This window comes from Pteropus medius, unplaced genomic scaffold, assembly GCF_902729225.1.
Source record: "Pteropus medius unplaced genomic scaffold, Ma_sr-lr_union100, whole genome shotgun sequence".
Lineage (NCBI taxonomy): Eukaryota > Metazoa > Chordata > Mammalia > Chiroptera > Pteropodidae > Pteropus > Pteropus medius.
Genome location: NW_024340693.1, coordinates 2560111 through 2577732, shown reverse-complemented (window position 1 = coordinate 2577732; position 17622 = coordinate 2560111). Strand labels below are relative to the sequence as shown.

The following is a 17622-nucleotide window of genomic DNA, read 5'->3' as shown; positions in this document are numbered from 1 at the left end:
TTGGGTCGCAATCCAGTCAGAACTTTTGTGCCATTGAAGTTTAATAAGATCGTCGAAACATTTTTAAGTCAAAATTCTTAATAGGAGAGGGTTTTGGTTTAACCCCAAGACAAAGGTAACCGAAAAACAGAAGTGAGTAATGCAGTTTCAAAAGAGGAAAGGAAAATAAATATGTTCCGAGATTTAGAACCAAACTTCAGAATTACAGACACTGTCCTGAAAATTACTTACGAGTTTATTCGATTTTAAAGAAACAAATAGAAATACTTGGTACATCCCAGAGATGATCCCCCATATCTGCTTCAAGCAGCCTGATACCCCCATTAGGTCATTCGGGTGTCATGTACTGCCTTGTTTCTAGAAAGACAAAACTTCTACAGCTATGGGGGCACCAGAACACTTCTCCCTCCCCGCCCCCACCCCCCCGCCACCAAGAATTAGTGAATGAGGAGGCATTAGAATTATTTAAATGGCCTGTGACTCTTGCTTCCTGTCCCTATCTGGTCTCAGTAAGAGGACAGGGATAGCAAGGGACAGCAATAGCAAGAACAGCCATCAGGACAGAGTTAGATACAGGCTTTGATTTCAATCCGCAAATCTTGGCTGAGATATTTTTCTGGGTCATGAGACCAATGTTCCTCTCGCACAGATCAATTTCTTACTAAAATATTTTATGGATATCACATTGCAATTCCGCTCATCACACCGTGAAACAAAATAGGTAAAACCAAACGTTCTTTCCCCAAGCATTTCCCAAAAAGAAGCTTCTCATACTGTAACTAGAATGTGATGAAAACTTTCTTTTTCTCTTTAAGACAAAGTCCAATTAAAAAACAAGACACCTTAAAAAATCCCAAATAGTCTTTTCACTATGTTTTACATTTTACCAGCTACTCACTGCTTTCTTAGGCCCTAACTATACCTTTATATCTGTATATAATTTTTTAAATTAATGGTCTTTTTTTAGAACAATTTTAGATGTCTGGAAAAATTGAGCAGAAAGTACAGAGAAATCCCACATACACCCTCCCCCTACCCCCAGGCTTCCCTCTTATAAACTTCTTACTAGGTGAGCTGTATTTACTACAATTGACAAACCAATATTTATATTAACTAACGAAGTCAATAGTTTACATTAGCTTTATATTGTACGTTCTGTGGGTTTTGACAAATATATAATGTCGTATATCCACGCCCTCACTATATTTTAGTTCATTATTTCACTGGAGATAAGTGTTACAATGGACAGGTACATAAATTCGAAAAGAAACTCTAAATGAAGCAAAAAGCATTCTTACAGCGAGAAAGTCTTCCTCCAAAAATTCTTACGTTTGCACATCTACCCTTCTCCCTTACCTGTTTTGCAAATCAAAGTGTGGCTGGCAATTCAGGGAGCTGTGTTTAAAGACCCAGAGACAGGAAATGTCCCCTGGGGTGTTGACCAGCACTTGGAGTGTGATGGACGCAGACATGTCTACCTCCACAGCTGTTTCGTAGACCGTCTCTGAGCTCCCGGTCCTCAAGGCGCAGCCGAGGTCTTCTGGAGATTCTGATGGCTGCGTCACCGAAGAAACAACATGAATTTACTACCAGCGCATGTTTAATGAAATCTCATCTCAGCTGGAACCTTTACCAAATGCATACATGCTGACACACGGCACACAACGCCCAAGCGTGTCATAACCCATGGACAACACGCGTCATAACCCGTTGAAACATCCCATTCACTGTAAGTCTCTAAAGAAAATATAACTTAAGGCCGCATTACTAAAGTGTTTTACAGGCTGTTATGGGTTGAATCGTGTCCCGCCCAGTAGCTCAGAATGTGACCTTGTTTAGAGAGGAAGTCTCCACAGAGGTCATCGAGTCAAAACGAGGCCGTCAGAGTGGGCTCTAATCCAGTACGACTGGTGTCCTTATAAGAAGAGGAAATTGAGAGATGACACACACACGGGGAGAACACCACGTGAACATGAAGATGTCACGTACGAGCTGCGGAGAGAGGCCTGACGTGGACCCCTCCCTCGCAACCTTCAGGAAGAACCAACCCTACTGACGTGGAAAGTCCAGATTTTTGGCCTCCAGACCTGCGAGACAATAAATTTCTGTTCATACATGGCCGAGGGAATGCAAATTGGTACGGGCCTCCTGGAGGGGAATTTGGAGATACCTAATAAAACTACATGTGCACTCACCCTTTGAACCAACAATCTCTCTTCTAGGAATATACCTCCGACAATTAACCACAGAGCCATTTGTAATGGCAAAATGTTGGAAATAACCTAATGCTCATACACAGGACAGTGGCTGAATACTCGGTGGCAAAGCCACATGACGGGATCTTGTGCAGCAATGAAAGAATGGTCTCGATGAACTGACTTGGAGTGATTTCCTGGGTATGTTGTTACGTGAAGAAAGCTAAATGCAAAAAATAGCTACCGTCAAGTACACTACACTTCTCGTAAAAAAGGAGAGGCTATAAGAAAATACACATGTATCTCTGCTCATCTGTGCACAAAACACACAGGAATAATACCAAAAATCTATAGGGATTGGTTAAGTACAGAACTGGGTGGGAAGAGGATAGAAACTTGGTAATAGAGATGAAGAGGAAGTGACATTTGAATATACCTTTTTATATAGCTTTGGCTTCTAGGACCATAATCCTGTTTCCTATACTCAAACAATGAATAATTATAACCCATCAGGATATGGGAGGAACTCAAAATGGCACACAAACCCAATGAACTTAATGGGTAACGAATAAAGAACATAACCATAGCGAAGGGAGTGGGAAACCAAAGAGGAACCTGAGTAGCTTAGAAAAATAATACTTTGGACACAATAAGATAAAAGACAAAAAGAACTGTAACACGAATACTGTATGCTGGTTAGTAAGCCCATTGCTCTGTGGGATGCGGGTTAATGATTCTGCAACTAGTTTATGTATATACTAGGATTGAATACATAAGGAAATTATTGTAATGAGAGCCAGCTTTCTACCTGTCAGAGAGAGAAGTACAAATAAGGAGAAAAAGGAAAAAAAAATAAAGAAAGAAGGAAAGTTAGAATGAACTGTTTGGTGCCTCACTGAAATCAGAATTATCAGCATGAACTTATGGTGATCGATAGATGTAGAGATGATAGAGAGAGATAAATATCGTGGGGAGGGAGGTTAGCAAACACACACACACACACACACACACACACACACACACACACACACACAATTTCCTAGCTCTGCCTGCTGACGAGAGCTGGAAACAATGACATCCCAGTGGCAATGAGCACACCCAACCCTCAGATCTTGGTTTCTAAACACTCTTCTCCGAGAAACCAGCACTCATGGGAGAACTGGTTAATTCCAGGGCTGAAGCAGGAAAAATACAAGAAGAGCCTGAGCTACATCGCAGTGTTGATAAGGAAGCAAGCACTTGAAAAAAGGTGGCTGCACATTGAAAGAATACAGGAGCCAACCCAAAGTAACGCCCAACAGCCAAAGAAGGGAACAATTTGTACCACAAAATAAAAATGGTAGTTTCAGGTTATAACCCATAGAATGAAATACATATCTATGAGTCCATACTGATATAACGAAATCATCGATTGAATGAATAAGAAAAATGGAGAGAAGGGATAGCTCTTCCCAGAAGAATGTTGATTAATAAACGTAGAGGGAATGAGAGAAAATGAAAATCAGCATTGGGCAAACATCACAGTAAGAACTGTTGTGGACAAAGATCCATCAGTGGGAGCTCAAATCAGCAGGTGAAAATCGGAAGAGAAAAAGGGTATTCACATCCCCCTCCTACCCAAGTACTTGTTCATTACAAAGCAAGAGTAGTAACTCTGCAGGGGAGAAACTCAGCACACCATCTGAATCTTCAAAGAGAAATGATAAACGATGGAAATGCTCAGACTTTTAACAAAAATTAAATGGATTATGGGAATGGCGACATCATCTGATTTTGGTCCCAGGGTATACTGGTAACATTGGAGCTAAGGATGTAGGTGCTTTTTCATTAGAGGTGCACGGATGGTTCTGTCTACTAAAAAGAGCTGGTTTATTCAAGACGCTGCTGAGATGTAGATTTCCAGAAAGATGTCTCTTCTGAGAACTGTGAGCTGTGAGAGAAATCAAAATCTTTTTTTTTTTTTTTAAATGAAAGCCACAGACATCCTAAAAGGCCCACTTCACACAGAAGTGGGAAAATCCCCAAACGGAACAGCCTCAGCATCAAGGAGATGATAAGACACGATGAAGACTGCTCACTTTTGCCACAGTTGGGGTTCACACAGTTGTCTGTTTAGTGTCGTTTAAGAACCACTGACTCCTGGATAATGTCTAAGAATATAATGCATACTATGTGAAGAAATAACGCAAGACTTACTTTTAGGGACCAAGGCCAATCATTGTTAAATTTTTTTAAGGTTGTGTTTCATAAGAAAACATGTCAACTTATGTCGAAAAGACACTAAAAGTTTACAACATCATAGCAAATAACATTAAATTTTTTTTGTCTGCACAGAAATACCGTGTATGCAAAATGCTGTAATTACTAATAAATCAGTGTGTTATGATACCGCTATCTATTTAAAAATTAAAACCAACCATGCTTCCGGCATTAAAAAAATCATGCATTAAATTAGGTGTTTTACGTTCATGTAGCATGTTGTCATTAAAATCTATTTCACATCTGATCTTGGAAACTAAGCAGGGTTGGGCCTGGTTAGTACTTGGTTGGGAGACCACCTAAGAAGACTGGGTGCTGTAGGCATAAAAAAAAAAAAAAAATCCTATTTCACACCGATTTTAAAATTTGAGAATATTTCTAATATCTCTGACTTGTTAGGGAGGTGCATAGGTTTTCACATCATGTGTGAACCAGCAACTGTGTATTAGTATAAATCCTTAACTAGACATGTCTATGGAATGGGCTAATTGAGGTTTGCTTTTTATCTATAGACTTCTTTCTTTATATAGACATCTAATATTTTCAGTTCTCTACCGTTCGAACGTCTTTTATTTGAGTAAATATCTAGGCGAAATTCAATGAACAGCAAGAAGGAGAAGATTAATGAGTATCAAGGCTGAAACTTGAAGGAGCCAAAAGCAGATTATGGAACTATCCGCGTGTCAGTCTAAGTCATGAGAAGTTACTGAAGGTCCCACGTCTGGCAGTAAAGGATGAAGCCATACTTCGGGATGAATAAATAGCCTGGTGGCCCATCTGAGAACTAGTAAAGAAAAAAAAAATTTGACGGCACTTGGTAGCTGACCGAATGAGAAGAAGGCGGGGGAGAAGTAAATACTCCAAAATGAGGCCGAGCCTCCAAGCCTGGGAACGAGACAAGGCCAAAAGCAGAAATCGATTAATACAAGAATAGGAGCAGGTTTGGGGAAACGGAAATGAAATAAAAGATGGAGGTGGACTTTAACGAGCAAATGGAAAATGTATTTATCTATATGCAGGAGGCAGCTGGAAATTGTGGACTTAGGCTTGAGAGAGAAGCCCGGATTTTCTCTCTAAGGAGAAAGAGAAATTCCTGCTTCTCATTCAGTATCAGCATCCTTCCCAAAACCAAACCCAAAGAGAACGTGACCCTCATGCAATGGAGAGCCAGGTCGTAATGAGCATAGATGCTCGCCTGTACCAAATATGAGTATATGATATACTTGGACACATAAAAAGAAAGGCCCATGTAGACACAGTGGGTCTCATTAGCTTACAAAATATGGTTTCCGGAGAAAATAGCTAAAGTAATATTAGTATTACTTTACCTTGGGATACTGTGATGATATCCCCACTGATGAATCATTGTTCTTATGATTGATTAAAAGACACTTGATCGCAGGCAGATCTTGATTTGTAATAGTCTCAAATACGAAGGCCGAAAAAACAACTGTAAAACAAAACAAAGGCAAATATGTATTCATCTTGCAACAAAACAACAGAACAAAAGGTAATCAAAGAAAAGTGGACGACAGGAAAGTTTGCAGGAAATATAATCTTATCCAGAGCCTCTTACTGTGCAGAGATTCTCATAGTCCTCGGCCACCTGTGGCAACTAAGCATTTAAAACCGGGCTAGTGCAACTGAGGGGCTCATCACGAGGATACGAGCCATTTCTTCTTCTTCGTGGATGCTTGTAGAATCTTTCCTTCGTGCATTAAAATTTTCAAAATCAGGTGCTTTTGTGAGAGTCTATTTTCATCCGTGACGTTAGCTACTCAGTGGGCCTTTTCAATCTAGAAACTCATATTCTTCTCTTCGGAGACATTTTCTTAAATTGTCTCTTTGAATCCTTCTTTCTCCTTCACTTTGTTCTCTTCATATTAAGATTTTTTTTTTTTTTTTTTTTTTCCAAATGGCTGATGATCCTTGACAGGCTGCTCGTGTAAGAATGAAGCACAAAATGATCACGTAAGCTCGGTGCACAAGCTTTGACCTGCCGTCTGATCTTCTGTGTGGTTATCTTTAGGTGTGTTCACGGGCTGGTCATATTCCCCAAAGAGGCAGTCACTCTCCCGCCTGCTGGCCATGTCGTAGGCGCTGGTGCTGGGAATCTATATACTCTTTGGGGATCCTGCAGTGGGAATCAGATTGCTTCTCAGCTTTCTCAACCCAACTTTACGATTCAGCTTTCTTGATACGTTTTCAAGCTCTAAAAATGTTATTTTCTCCTTCCCCATTATCTTTGTCCTTATATGTTTATGTCTTAAAAGTTTTTTTAATTGTCATTTGAGTGTACACAGGAGGTAAATTTACGTATTCAACCATGTATGTACCTCGTAATCTGCTCTAAAATCTCAGTATTGCAGCTATGGGAACTACATATTAAGACACATTCGCTGTTTTGTCTTAATCTGTCTGTATTATTTTATTCTTCATTGAAGAAGCCACATTATACCAATACTAGTGGAACCAGACATGAAAATTCACTCTAAATTCTGACATCCTAACGAATAATTTTTATTTCTCTAGAACCATTCTCATCTGTACACGTAGTTTTCACTTCATTGTATCGATAGTGTAGAAATCATTTTATATTCTGATTTAAACATAATATATCACACGCATTTCTCGTGATGATGCATAGAATTGCTTTGCATTCCTTTAGGAAATCTAAAATGACCCAATCATTTCCCCCGCTACCACCATTTTATGGTTTTTCCCTGAAATACTTCACTAAGCCTTTCACTTTTAAAATATTATTTCCTTAGTATAAATTTCTGGAAATGGAATTAGTGGATCAAAGGATCCAAACATATTTAAATGGTTCTCGATATGCGTTGCCGTGTTGTTTTCCAAAGATGCTATTCCATTTCATGTTGCCACGTGGGAGGTGAAAATGTAATAATTTCACTACAACCTCATTAGCATTCAGTCATTATGAATTTTTTATTTCCCTTAATGTAGCCCCTAGTCTTTTAAAGGAAACTAAATGAGCACAACTGTAAGGGGAAGGAAAAAAAAGAAAAAAAGACTGAAAAGAGTTTAAGAAACTTTCCTGCCCTGCTCCCTAATGTGTTTTCTGCCTACTCTTTTTTACGAGTTTTATTCAGTATAGTTAACATGCAACAAATTGAACACATTTAAAGTATATAACCGGATAAGTTTTGGCATAAACACACACACACACACACACACACACACACACACACACACACACACACACACACACACCTGTAAAAAAAAATCATCACTGCAGTCAAGAGAAATTGAATGTATCCATCACTCTCAAACATTTCCACGTGCTTAGTTAACATGTAATCCCTCCCTCCTACCCACTTCTGGACTCTTAAAAACAATGCTGCTGTGAACATTTGTATAGAAGTCTTGATATGGACATACGCTTTCGTTTTTCTTGGTAAATACTGAGGAGTGGCACACCTGGGTCAGGTGGGAGGTGTCGGTGTGACTTAAGTGCCAAACTCTTCTCCAGAGAGGTTTTATACCTTTTCATATTTCTGTCGGCAGCTTCTGGGCATGCTGGTCATGCCATATCCTCACCAATGCTTGGTATGGTGAGAATTTTTTATTTTAGCCATTCTAATAGATGTATTCTTTCTCACTGTAGTTTTCATTTGCATTTTTCTACTCGTGATAGGGAGCATCCTTTCGGATGCTTATATGACACCTGTGTATTCTCTGGTAATATGTCTGTTCACGTCTTTTGCCCAAATCGAGTCTTTTTAAATTATGTTGTTTATTTTCTTATTATTGAGTTTCGAGAGTACTCCACCCCCAGTTTTACGGAGATATTAACAACATGTAACACTGTATAACGTTAAGGTATAAAACATTATGATTTGATACATGTATATATTGTGACATAGTTACCACAATGAGTTTAATTAACATCCATCGCCTCACATATTTACAATTTCTTTTTTGTCAAGAGAATTTTTAAGATCTACTCTTAGCAACTTTCAAATACATAATAAAGTATTCGTAACTATCGTCACCATGTTGTACATTACATTGTGAATTTGACCTGGTGTCAGATGCTTTTGTATTCTATTAAGTATTCGTGAACTTTTTTTCTGGGACACAGTTAAGTTCATTTGCAAACGCCTTGTTCCTTTCAGGTCTTGCTTTTAAGTTTGGTTAGATGGGACCAGAGAGGTGTTCAGTCCAGGAGTAATTTTTTTTCCACTAGTGGGCTTCATCAAAATTAATAATTCATGCTCTTCAAAAGACACTGGTCAAAAATTGAAAAGACAAGCTACAGAATGGGAGAAAGTATTTTCAAAACACATATCTGAAAAAGGACTTGTATCCAGAATACACAAAGGACATTTAAAACCTGATAAAAAAAAAAAATCCTGATTAAAACAAAACAAAACAAACAAACAAAAAAATGGGCAAATGCTTTCAGGAGGCACTTCAACAACAACAACAAAATAGGTTGGCAATTAAGCACGCAAAAAGATGATCGATAACATCAGGCATTAGAATAATGCAAAATAAACCACAATGACATATTGCTACACCCCTATTAGAACGGTTAAAAAAGCAAAAGCAACAACTGGCCATACCGAGTGCTGACAATGATGTTGAGAAACTGTGACTCTCAGACATTGTTTGTGGGCGTGAAAAACGGTACAATCGCTTTGAAAAACTGGCAATTTCTTGTAACACTGAACGTTCATTTAGCATACAGTCTAGAAACACGACACCACCCTTAAGTATTTACCCAAGAGAAATTCAAAGCCATGCTCACACCAAAACCTATATTCAAATATTTATAGCCGCTTTATTTATAATTGCCAGAAACCACGAGCAAACTAATGAACTTTAGCCGGTTAATGGATGAAGAAACCATGACACATCCATACAATGGAATACTATTTAGCAATAGAAAGGAAAAAATATAGAGATACTCATAAAAATAAACTGATACACATAACAACATGGATAAATCTCAAATAATTACGCTATGTGAAAGAAACAGATTTAAAAGGCTGCAGGTTATAAAATTCCAGTTATAGACAATCTGGAAATGGGAAAATTATAGGAAAAGAGATCCTGGTTGTCAGGGGCTGGGCGTGGGCATGAAGCTTGACTAGAAGGATGGAAGGGAAGTTTGGGGCAAAATGGAAATGCTCAAAATCGTAATAGCGGTGGTAGTCATGTGACTGTCTGTGTCAGTGAAACACATGAAACCAAACACTAAAAAAGGTGAAACTTGGTCTACGAAAATCGTACGTCCATCCTGGCTTTTAAAAAGCCCAGGGAAGAGTTTGCCACCATCGACAGTGAGGTTCTTCCTGAGAAACCGTTCCAAAACCTCTCAGAGTCCAGCTAAACCAACCACAGAAAGTCAGGGCACCTCATTGACAAACCTTTCAACCCAGGTCCCTTCTGAGGCAGAAAACTGGATGGGGCTTGCCGATTCTCAAGTCTCTCTCCTTAGATAACTTTGAATTTCAGCAAGTCATTTAATCACCTTCAGCCCCATTTTCCTCGTCTGGTAAGAGAGAGCACTATAGACAGCTGCGGTACAGTGAAGAACGTATTTGGACCTAATTCCTGGCACCATGCGGAGTGATGGGAGTGTCTTTTGTCATTCAGAAGGGGCCCCTCTGGAATGCTAATGAGGTCACTTAGATAGCCTCAGGGTGGGGCTGGTCACCAGAAAGACCTAGTGACTAGAGGATGGGAGCTTTCGGCCCCGCCCACTGACCCGGGCGGAGGAAGGAGGAGAAATGTCTGCAGATGACCTCCTTGAAAATTCTCAGGCTGAGACAGGTGATGAGTTTCTGGGTTGGTGAGCATGTGGAGGTGCTGGGACAGTGGCTGCCTAGAGAGGACACAGGACTTCCCACATACCTCGCCCTGTGCATCTCTTCCGCCTGGCTGTTCCTGAGTTACGTCCTTTTATGATAAACTGTTGATCTAGTAAATAAAACGTTCTCCTGAGTTTTGTGAGCTGCTCTAGCAAATTAATCGAACCATCGGAGAGGGTCAAGGGAACCTCTGGTGACAGCCTGTCGTCAGAAGCCCAGGGGACACCCGGAAGGAAGGGACCTGGGGGTCCTGAACCCTTTGACCTGTGGGATCTGACAGTGTCTCCAGTTAGATAGCATCTGAACTAAGTTACATCATAGGACACTCATGTGGTGTTGTGGACTCGCTCGGTGTGGGGACACCGCCCCCACACGCGTTGGTGGCTCGTGCCAAAGTGTTCAGTATTAGTAGTGATGTGGGTAGAGGCGAGATCCACAGGAGTGTGTGTTTTTCCCTACAACCGAGTAGCTCAACCTGTCTGAACTCAGTCTAGACTTTCTCTGTAAGTTCTCGTGACCTCAACCATTGTCCATTGGCTGGCGAGTCCCATACTTCATTGCGTGTACTGCTGTATACCCAAGTGGTTTCCAGGAACCTCCACTTCGGGTTGAACTTGCCTTTTTCCTTCCGAAACCTACTCTTTCTTCCATCTCCTCTCTCAGTGGCGACACATCCACTGTCGCTAACGCCAGAAACCCAGAGGTCACTTTTGGCTCCTCCCTCTCCCTCACCTCCCATCATCCAGACAGTCGCCACGCCCTGACCTTTTAAGCTCTCGATAATTCCCAAATCTATCTGTAGCTCTGCTCTAACTCAAGCCCCCCTTGGCACCTGGCCTGGACCACAGCCACAACTCCCTGCCATGGTCATGTCAGCCTGCCATCCGTCCTCCATACGGACAACAGAAACGTCTTTCTAAAATCCAATGCAGAGTGTGTCACTCCCATTTAAAACCCCTCAACTTGCAGCAATGTTTCTTAGAGTTACAGACCACTTTGAAAATCTGATGAAGCAAGTACCTCTCTCTCCAAAAAAAAAAAAAAAAAAAACCATGTGTACACTCACTTCCCCACCCCCCCACACACACACCCACACACCCCGAGGGACACAATGGACCCTCGAATTCCATCCAGACCCTCTTGGTCTATATGATAAAGTTCGAGTCCCTTATCACGTCACTAAACACTCCTTAGACATCACACACTGAGCCCGTGGCACCCCTGACATTTGTAAAACGCTAACCATTGCCCAGTCTTTAGACAATCTTCCGAGTTAACAGCTTTGCCAGTGATGGCTACTGTATTCCCAGAGGCCTTGCAGACGCCGTGTTTCAGCAACCGGAAGGGAGTCAGGGTTTTCCATCGGCTCCGTGATTCTTTCTTACACTATACCTTTATTTTTTGCTGTCCTATTTGCCTGGAATGTCCTCACCCTGTCCTATCCACGTCAACTCTTCCTTATCTTTCCATCCTGGCTCTGGCATCAGCTCTTCTTGAAAGCCTACCCTTATTTTCCCAGCTGGGTTCCAGGCTCCTCCCCTGCACGTGTACCTCAAACTGTTCCATTTTCTTTTTATATTCCTGACCCTTTCCCTCCGACACTCCCAGCGTTAGACTGTGAGTTCTTGGAGGGCAGGTACGAGTCCCAGGTGGCGCTTCACACAAGCCCTGGACATAGCCGGTGCTCAAAGTTTGCCTGAGAAGTGAAATTGGAAAATCCTGTGACTCTGAAGCCTAAAGATTTCTCCAGGCCTTATATGTCTCCCTTTCTGCAATGTACCTGCCTAGCAAGGAATGCGGCCGTACCTTACAGGTACCAGCTGATGAAGGACTAAGATAGTGCTTATCGCCTTTCCACAAATGAGGAACTTGAGTGCAGAGTAAAGAACATTTCCCCGTGTTGTTGGTCATAATATGTCTGCCTGCGTTCCTCCAAGGCCAGAATCCCTCACGTTAGAAAAACTGGAACTCAATCAGCAAAGCATCTGAAGACCGAATTCAAATTTTGTTTTATTCGAATGCAAATAAAACGCAATAGTTTAAAGATCTAACGACACTATCCTGCTCTAGTGGAGACCGTAAATAATTTTATGGAGGGTTCTTGGCCACCAATTGACTTATAATGACAGCAGTGAAAAAAAAGTTTTACTGTTTAACCTAAAAAATAACAATAGTTCCTCTTTTAAGGTCTTATGCAATTTCTCTAGCCACAAAAGAACGCTGTGTGTGTACTTTATATTATTTTTAAATTTCCTCCACGTGTGTTAGTACCCATAAAACAGAATTGTGTGTTTCCAGTTAATGAAAACAAAAGTTTTCATCCCTTGAGGACCACTGATGATAGAGCCATAGAAAGTATCAACCAAAGGCAGGAAAATCACCTAGGCATAAAGCTCACACCTCCCCCTGCCCCCTCCCAAAAAAGGCGGAAAACCCTCCAGCCACGTAACTGTGGCTACCTAACTGAGAAGTGGTAAAAGCTTTTATGGAAGTCAGGGTAAAAAGCTGAAGAAGACAAAGTCACCAGGTAAAAGCCAGAAAACTCTACTCAGATAAACCGCCTACTGTGAGATGCACAAGAGTTTGCTCCTTCAGAGTGGATGAAGGATGCAGCATCGTGGGCAAGACTCAGCTGGGCCAATTATAAAGCAGACGAAGCCAATTTCAGCCCTTCAGTTTCCCCTCTCCAAATTCTTATTCCTATTCTCTGCACGGTCCATTTCAACATCGAGAGAAAGGATAAACTAAAACCCTTTTGAGATTACGTAAGTTTTGTCAAATCAGAATCTTTACCGAAGATTAAGGCAGTATCTGGCGTGTCTGTGAGGAGTCAGCAAGATTCTAATCTTGAACATGGACTGTGAGAGCTCTTGTCACACTGCTCTCTGAGTTTCATTGGAAAATGACGAGACAGAGGAATAAGAACTGTGGAGAAAGTAATAAGGCTGGGCCGTCCCGTGGGCTTCTCCAGAGAGCACAGAGGCTCTCTGGGAGCAAAACGTCGTCAACAAATTTGTGCAAAGAACTATTTAGAAAATTACTTCCTCCTAAACCAAAACGATGGTCATATTTAACTCAGGACAGTCCATTTGTTTTTTTGGTTGTTGTTTTTTGTTTTTTTCTGAAATGGCAGAGCAGTTTCTTTCCCACAACCATTAAATACAGAGCGGCCATGTTTGAGTAGTTTTAGGGAACAGAAAATCTGGATTCCTGTCCTGATCTGGTTGAGGCTTCTCTCACTGAAGAATGCTATGTTTCTTCTATAAATATTTCATTATCACTAGAACTGTTACGGAAGCTTGAGCTAACTGAAAGCAAGCTTTGTGCTCGAATGCTTTTCCTGGGGAAAGGCGATGTCCTAGCACAGAAATGGGTATTCGATAAAAGTTTGTCCAAGAAGAATGTCATTCGTCTGTCTTATCCAGAGACTTTTCTGAATATAAGTAAGTGGTCCTCCCCATTTAATAGCGCCTCACCTGGCTGTTTTTCAGTTAAACGACAGGAGAATTCAACAACAAAAATCTTCACCGATACCTAAGACTTACTGAACGTACCTTTTTAGTTATAAAAAATAGAGTCGTTCTTTCATGGAAGTTGTTCACAATTAAACCCAAGACGATGATTTACTATACAGGTACATGTGAAGTACCTAGGAAGAAACGAATAGCCAATCTAAACGTGTATGATGGTGACAATTCAAACCAGACTTTTAGAATCAAAGGGACTTTAACATCAGGTCACCGGGTCTAGTGTCTTATCCAATCCAAAGCAACCTTTGCCTGGCATCCCTCCCTCCACCTCCTCCTGAATCATAACCCCTTTAAGCAAGCAGTTCACAAGAAGGCAAATACAGTGAGATAAGGGACGAGGACAGAAATGGCAAGCAAAATGTGTAATTCAAGCCTTCGGATACGAATTTCCTGACACCCGTGAAAGAGATCACGTATCATGGTTATTGACAATAGTGACATCCTCGGCTTCCTATCCGGTATCAGCACACAAAAAGCGGTGAAGGCCACGGCAAGTACTTTTCCATCTAAGTGGTTTTACACACTACTTAGAAGCATCGTCATTATTCATGAAAGGCAGAGCTTATCGTGTAAGGGAAACGGAGAGCGCATCTTATAATTCGAGGAATCTAAAGCTTTTCGACGTTTTAAAGCCCTCACTTTTAAGCTCCTCACTTTGTGCTTCTTTAGCCAAGAAAATCTGTAATGCTGAGAGCTGGCAAAGCCGTGAGGACCTGGAACTCCGATTCGCCACCAGTGGGGATGTAAATTGGTACAACTGCTATGAGAAACCGTTGGACGGCATCCAGCAAAACTCAATATATGCCATCCCCTATAATCCAGAAGTGCTACTCGTGGGTATCATCCCAGGGAATGATGGGTGTTTACACCCACCAAAAACACGTAAAAGGATGTTCACCGCAGTATTATTCACATTACACAAAACTGAAAACAGCCTACGTGTTCTTCCGCAGTAGAACGGATGAATAAGTTGTATAGTCTATTCATACTAAGGAATAGCACCCAGCAATTTAAAAAGATTACCACTGTTAGTGAGGCCAGGGTTGAATCTCGTAATCACCACGTTGAGTGAAAAGAAGCCGGACGTAAAAAGAGTGAATAATGATGGTCTGGTTTACACGAGGTTCAAAAACAGGCAAACTGATGGCATTAGAAGGCAAAATAGTGGCTACCTTTGCCGAGGTACCGGCTGAGACAGGGCGGGGCTAGACTTGCTCTGTATTTTGATCTGATAACGCTTCCGTGGGCGCCCGTCCATCTGTAAAAACTAATGGAGTTGCACTGTTCAGATGTGTGCGTATTTGCTGTAAGCAAATTATACCTCATTTAGAAAAATCAAGAGATGTAGAAATCTGGGGGCTAAATAAAGACTCCAGCTTAAGTATAGTCGCAAATATGACCTTTACACTTTTCGAAAGCCTTTGTGTGCCTCTGAAAAACTTACTACTTCGCGTCCTACCTAACAGAAAGCTAACTTTTAAATTCAGAGACTGAAAAACATATCGTACCATACATTTGAAACACACATATTTAACAACTAGTAAAAATGTTTAAGAAATGTAAACTTTGGTTTCCCTTATGTTACATTTTCTCCTTATGTTACATTTCTTACTCTGTAAAGATGTGTAACAAAAGTTATTGAACATCATTCCTGCTCGTCTATATTCGAAATCTCATCTCTGTTTGCCACAGAGGCTTCAGGTTAGAATCCTAGAATTTGGGAGCAGTGAATTCCAGTTGCAAGACTGTAGAAGGAGGTCAGGGACTCCAGGCTCCCAGAACTCTGTCTCTTTCACCCCCAAACTCGAGTCAACCCTCTCATCTTTCCAAACGGATGAAATGCATCGAAAGGAATCTCTGTCCTCTCTCTCTCTCTCTCTCTGCAGTAATATCTATCTATGCTATTTGGGCACCAGTCAGCTGAGTCCTTGAAACTCTGGGGTTTAAAGCCAGGATAAAAATCCAGTCGAGGAGGAAGAGGCACAATATTTTAACATGAAAATCTGCTGTGACATTTCCAAAGTGTGTGGTGGGGTCAAGCTATTGGGAATGATTCGCTTCGGGGTAGAAGGCGGGCGAATTTCCCAATCAGAGTTCACTCCATAAATAGAAAACCCCGAAACGAGAGCGAACGACGCCACCCGGCAGCTCCGGGACCCAGGGTCGGTCCCAGCGAGGTGCCGAGCCGCCCGGCGCCAGCCTCGGGGCCGCGGATGCGGGCGGCGGGCCCGGCTCCGGGGCGCGCGGGCCGAGCGGGCGGAGGGTGGCAGCGCAGGCGGCGGGGCGGCCCCGGGACCCCCGGCAGCGCCTGGGCGAGGCCGCTCGCGGAGTCCGGGCCGCGCGGGTCGCGACGCGGTCCGAGCGGGATAGCGACTTCAGGGAAGAGGCAAGGGGGACGCGAGGTGGGAAGGGCGGGCGCGGGTTCGGGGCGAGCCGGGGGGCGGCGCGGAGGGGAGGGGCGCGGGAGCGAGGGGAGGCGCGGGCGCGGCGCGCAGCGCGGCGGGGACCCGGAGGCGCGCGCCGGGGGCCGCGAGCGGGCGAGCAGGGTCTTACCGAGCAGCGGCAGCCGGCCGCCACGGCGCGCCCACGCCTGCATGGCCTCCGGAGCCCGGGGTCCCCAGGCCGCGCCGGCCCAGCCCTGCGATGCCGCCCCGAGCGGCGCGCCCCGCGCTGCAGGTGGCTCGCTTAAGGATGCGCGTCACCGACCGCAAATTCCCTGGGACTGGTGCAAAGTGGCAGGGGGGAGGATCCCTCTCGCCACCCGCAGGCGCCGGGCGGGCTCACAGAGGTTGGGCCGAGCCGGAACCAGTGCCTGGCGCAGCGCTGCAGCCGAGCCCACGTGCCCGCGCGGTCCGCAGCCCGCGCTCCGCGGCGCCCCGGGCGCCGGGGCTGTGTCGCCGGGGCGGTCGCACGGGCTCCGCCGCTCTCGCTGCGGAGGAGGCGCGACAAGGGCTGCCTTGCCCGCGGGAGTCCCTGACGGATCCGGGAGACCCGGCTGCGGGCAGCCAGAAGCCGCCCTCCCTATGCGCGCGGGTCTGCGAGGCCCCAGGACGGAGCTAAACCGCGCTACACCTGCGACCCCGGCCCGCGCGCTGGCGGACAGAGAGGGTCGCGGTCCGCAGGCTGGATCCTGACTGCCCCCTGGTTTCCTTTGTCTCCCCCTCCTCTCCTAGGATGCCCGGGACCCAGTCAGCAGGGGCAGCAAGAAAAACGGGCTCGGTTTCAATGCCGACCCAGGCAATTCGGGAGGCTAGAACCTGTCACAGAAACAAACGCAAAACAGACAGCGCATCCCAAAGGATGTCTTGAATTAGCCACTCCATGATTGCTGTTCTTCACTGCGTAATATTTCAAGTGGAAAGTTATTTTATTTGCAGTAAGTTGAAGATTGGAAAGCTCTGGACGCCACTCCAGACCCTTCAGTTAACCAGCCCTTTGAGCTTCCTTCACAGCCGCTCGTCTTCCCAGACTCCCGCTTTACTCATCTGTAAATGAGGGCGATGGACCTCACGGCTTATAATGTGTCTCCAAATTCTAGGAATTCCATGCTTTAAATTATTTCAGTCATTTTCTGATAAAGCATAATAATTGACAGTGTTCGTTCTTGGCCATACGACCCTTTACCTCCACTGTAGTCTATAGTAAAATAATCTCCGCCTCCGCCTCCCCCTCCCAAAGGCATGACGAAAACTTTAAAAGTGTCTACTACGGTGCCGCCTTTGTGGACAACAGTGTGGCAGTCCCTCAAAAATTAAAAATAACATTACTGTATGATCGAGCAGTTTTACGTGTGGATAG

The 17622-nt window shown here is 43.5% G+C and overlaps 1 protein-coding gene across 1 annotated transcript in view; it reads right to left on the bottom strand.

Moving 5' to 3' along the window:
• The window catches only part of FLT3 (fms related receptor tyrosine kinase 3), a 56007-nt gene extending 39441 nt beyond the window's left edge, over nucleotides 1–16566 (bottom strand). Inside the window, exons 1-3 of the mRNA XM_039862788.1 lie at nucleotides 16378–16566; nucleotides 5783–5904; nucleotides 1357–1556 (exon numbers count right to left, since the gene is read on the bottom strand). Coding sequence (XP_039718722.1) covers nucleotides 1357–1556; nucleotides 5783–5904; nucleotides 16378–16420 — 365 coding nt within the window. The 5' untranslated portion in view covers nucleotides 16421–16566. The remainder of the gene's footprint in view (nucleotides 1–1356; nucleotides 1557–5782; nucleotides 5905–16377) is intronic.
• Nucleotides 16567–17622: the final 1056 nt, after the last annotated feature.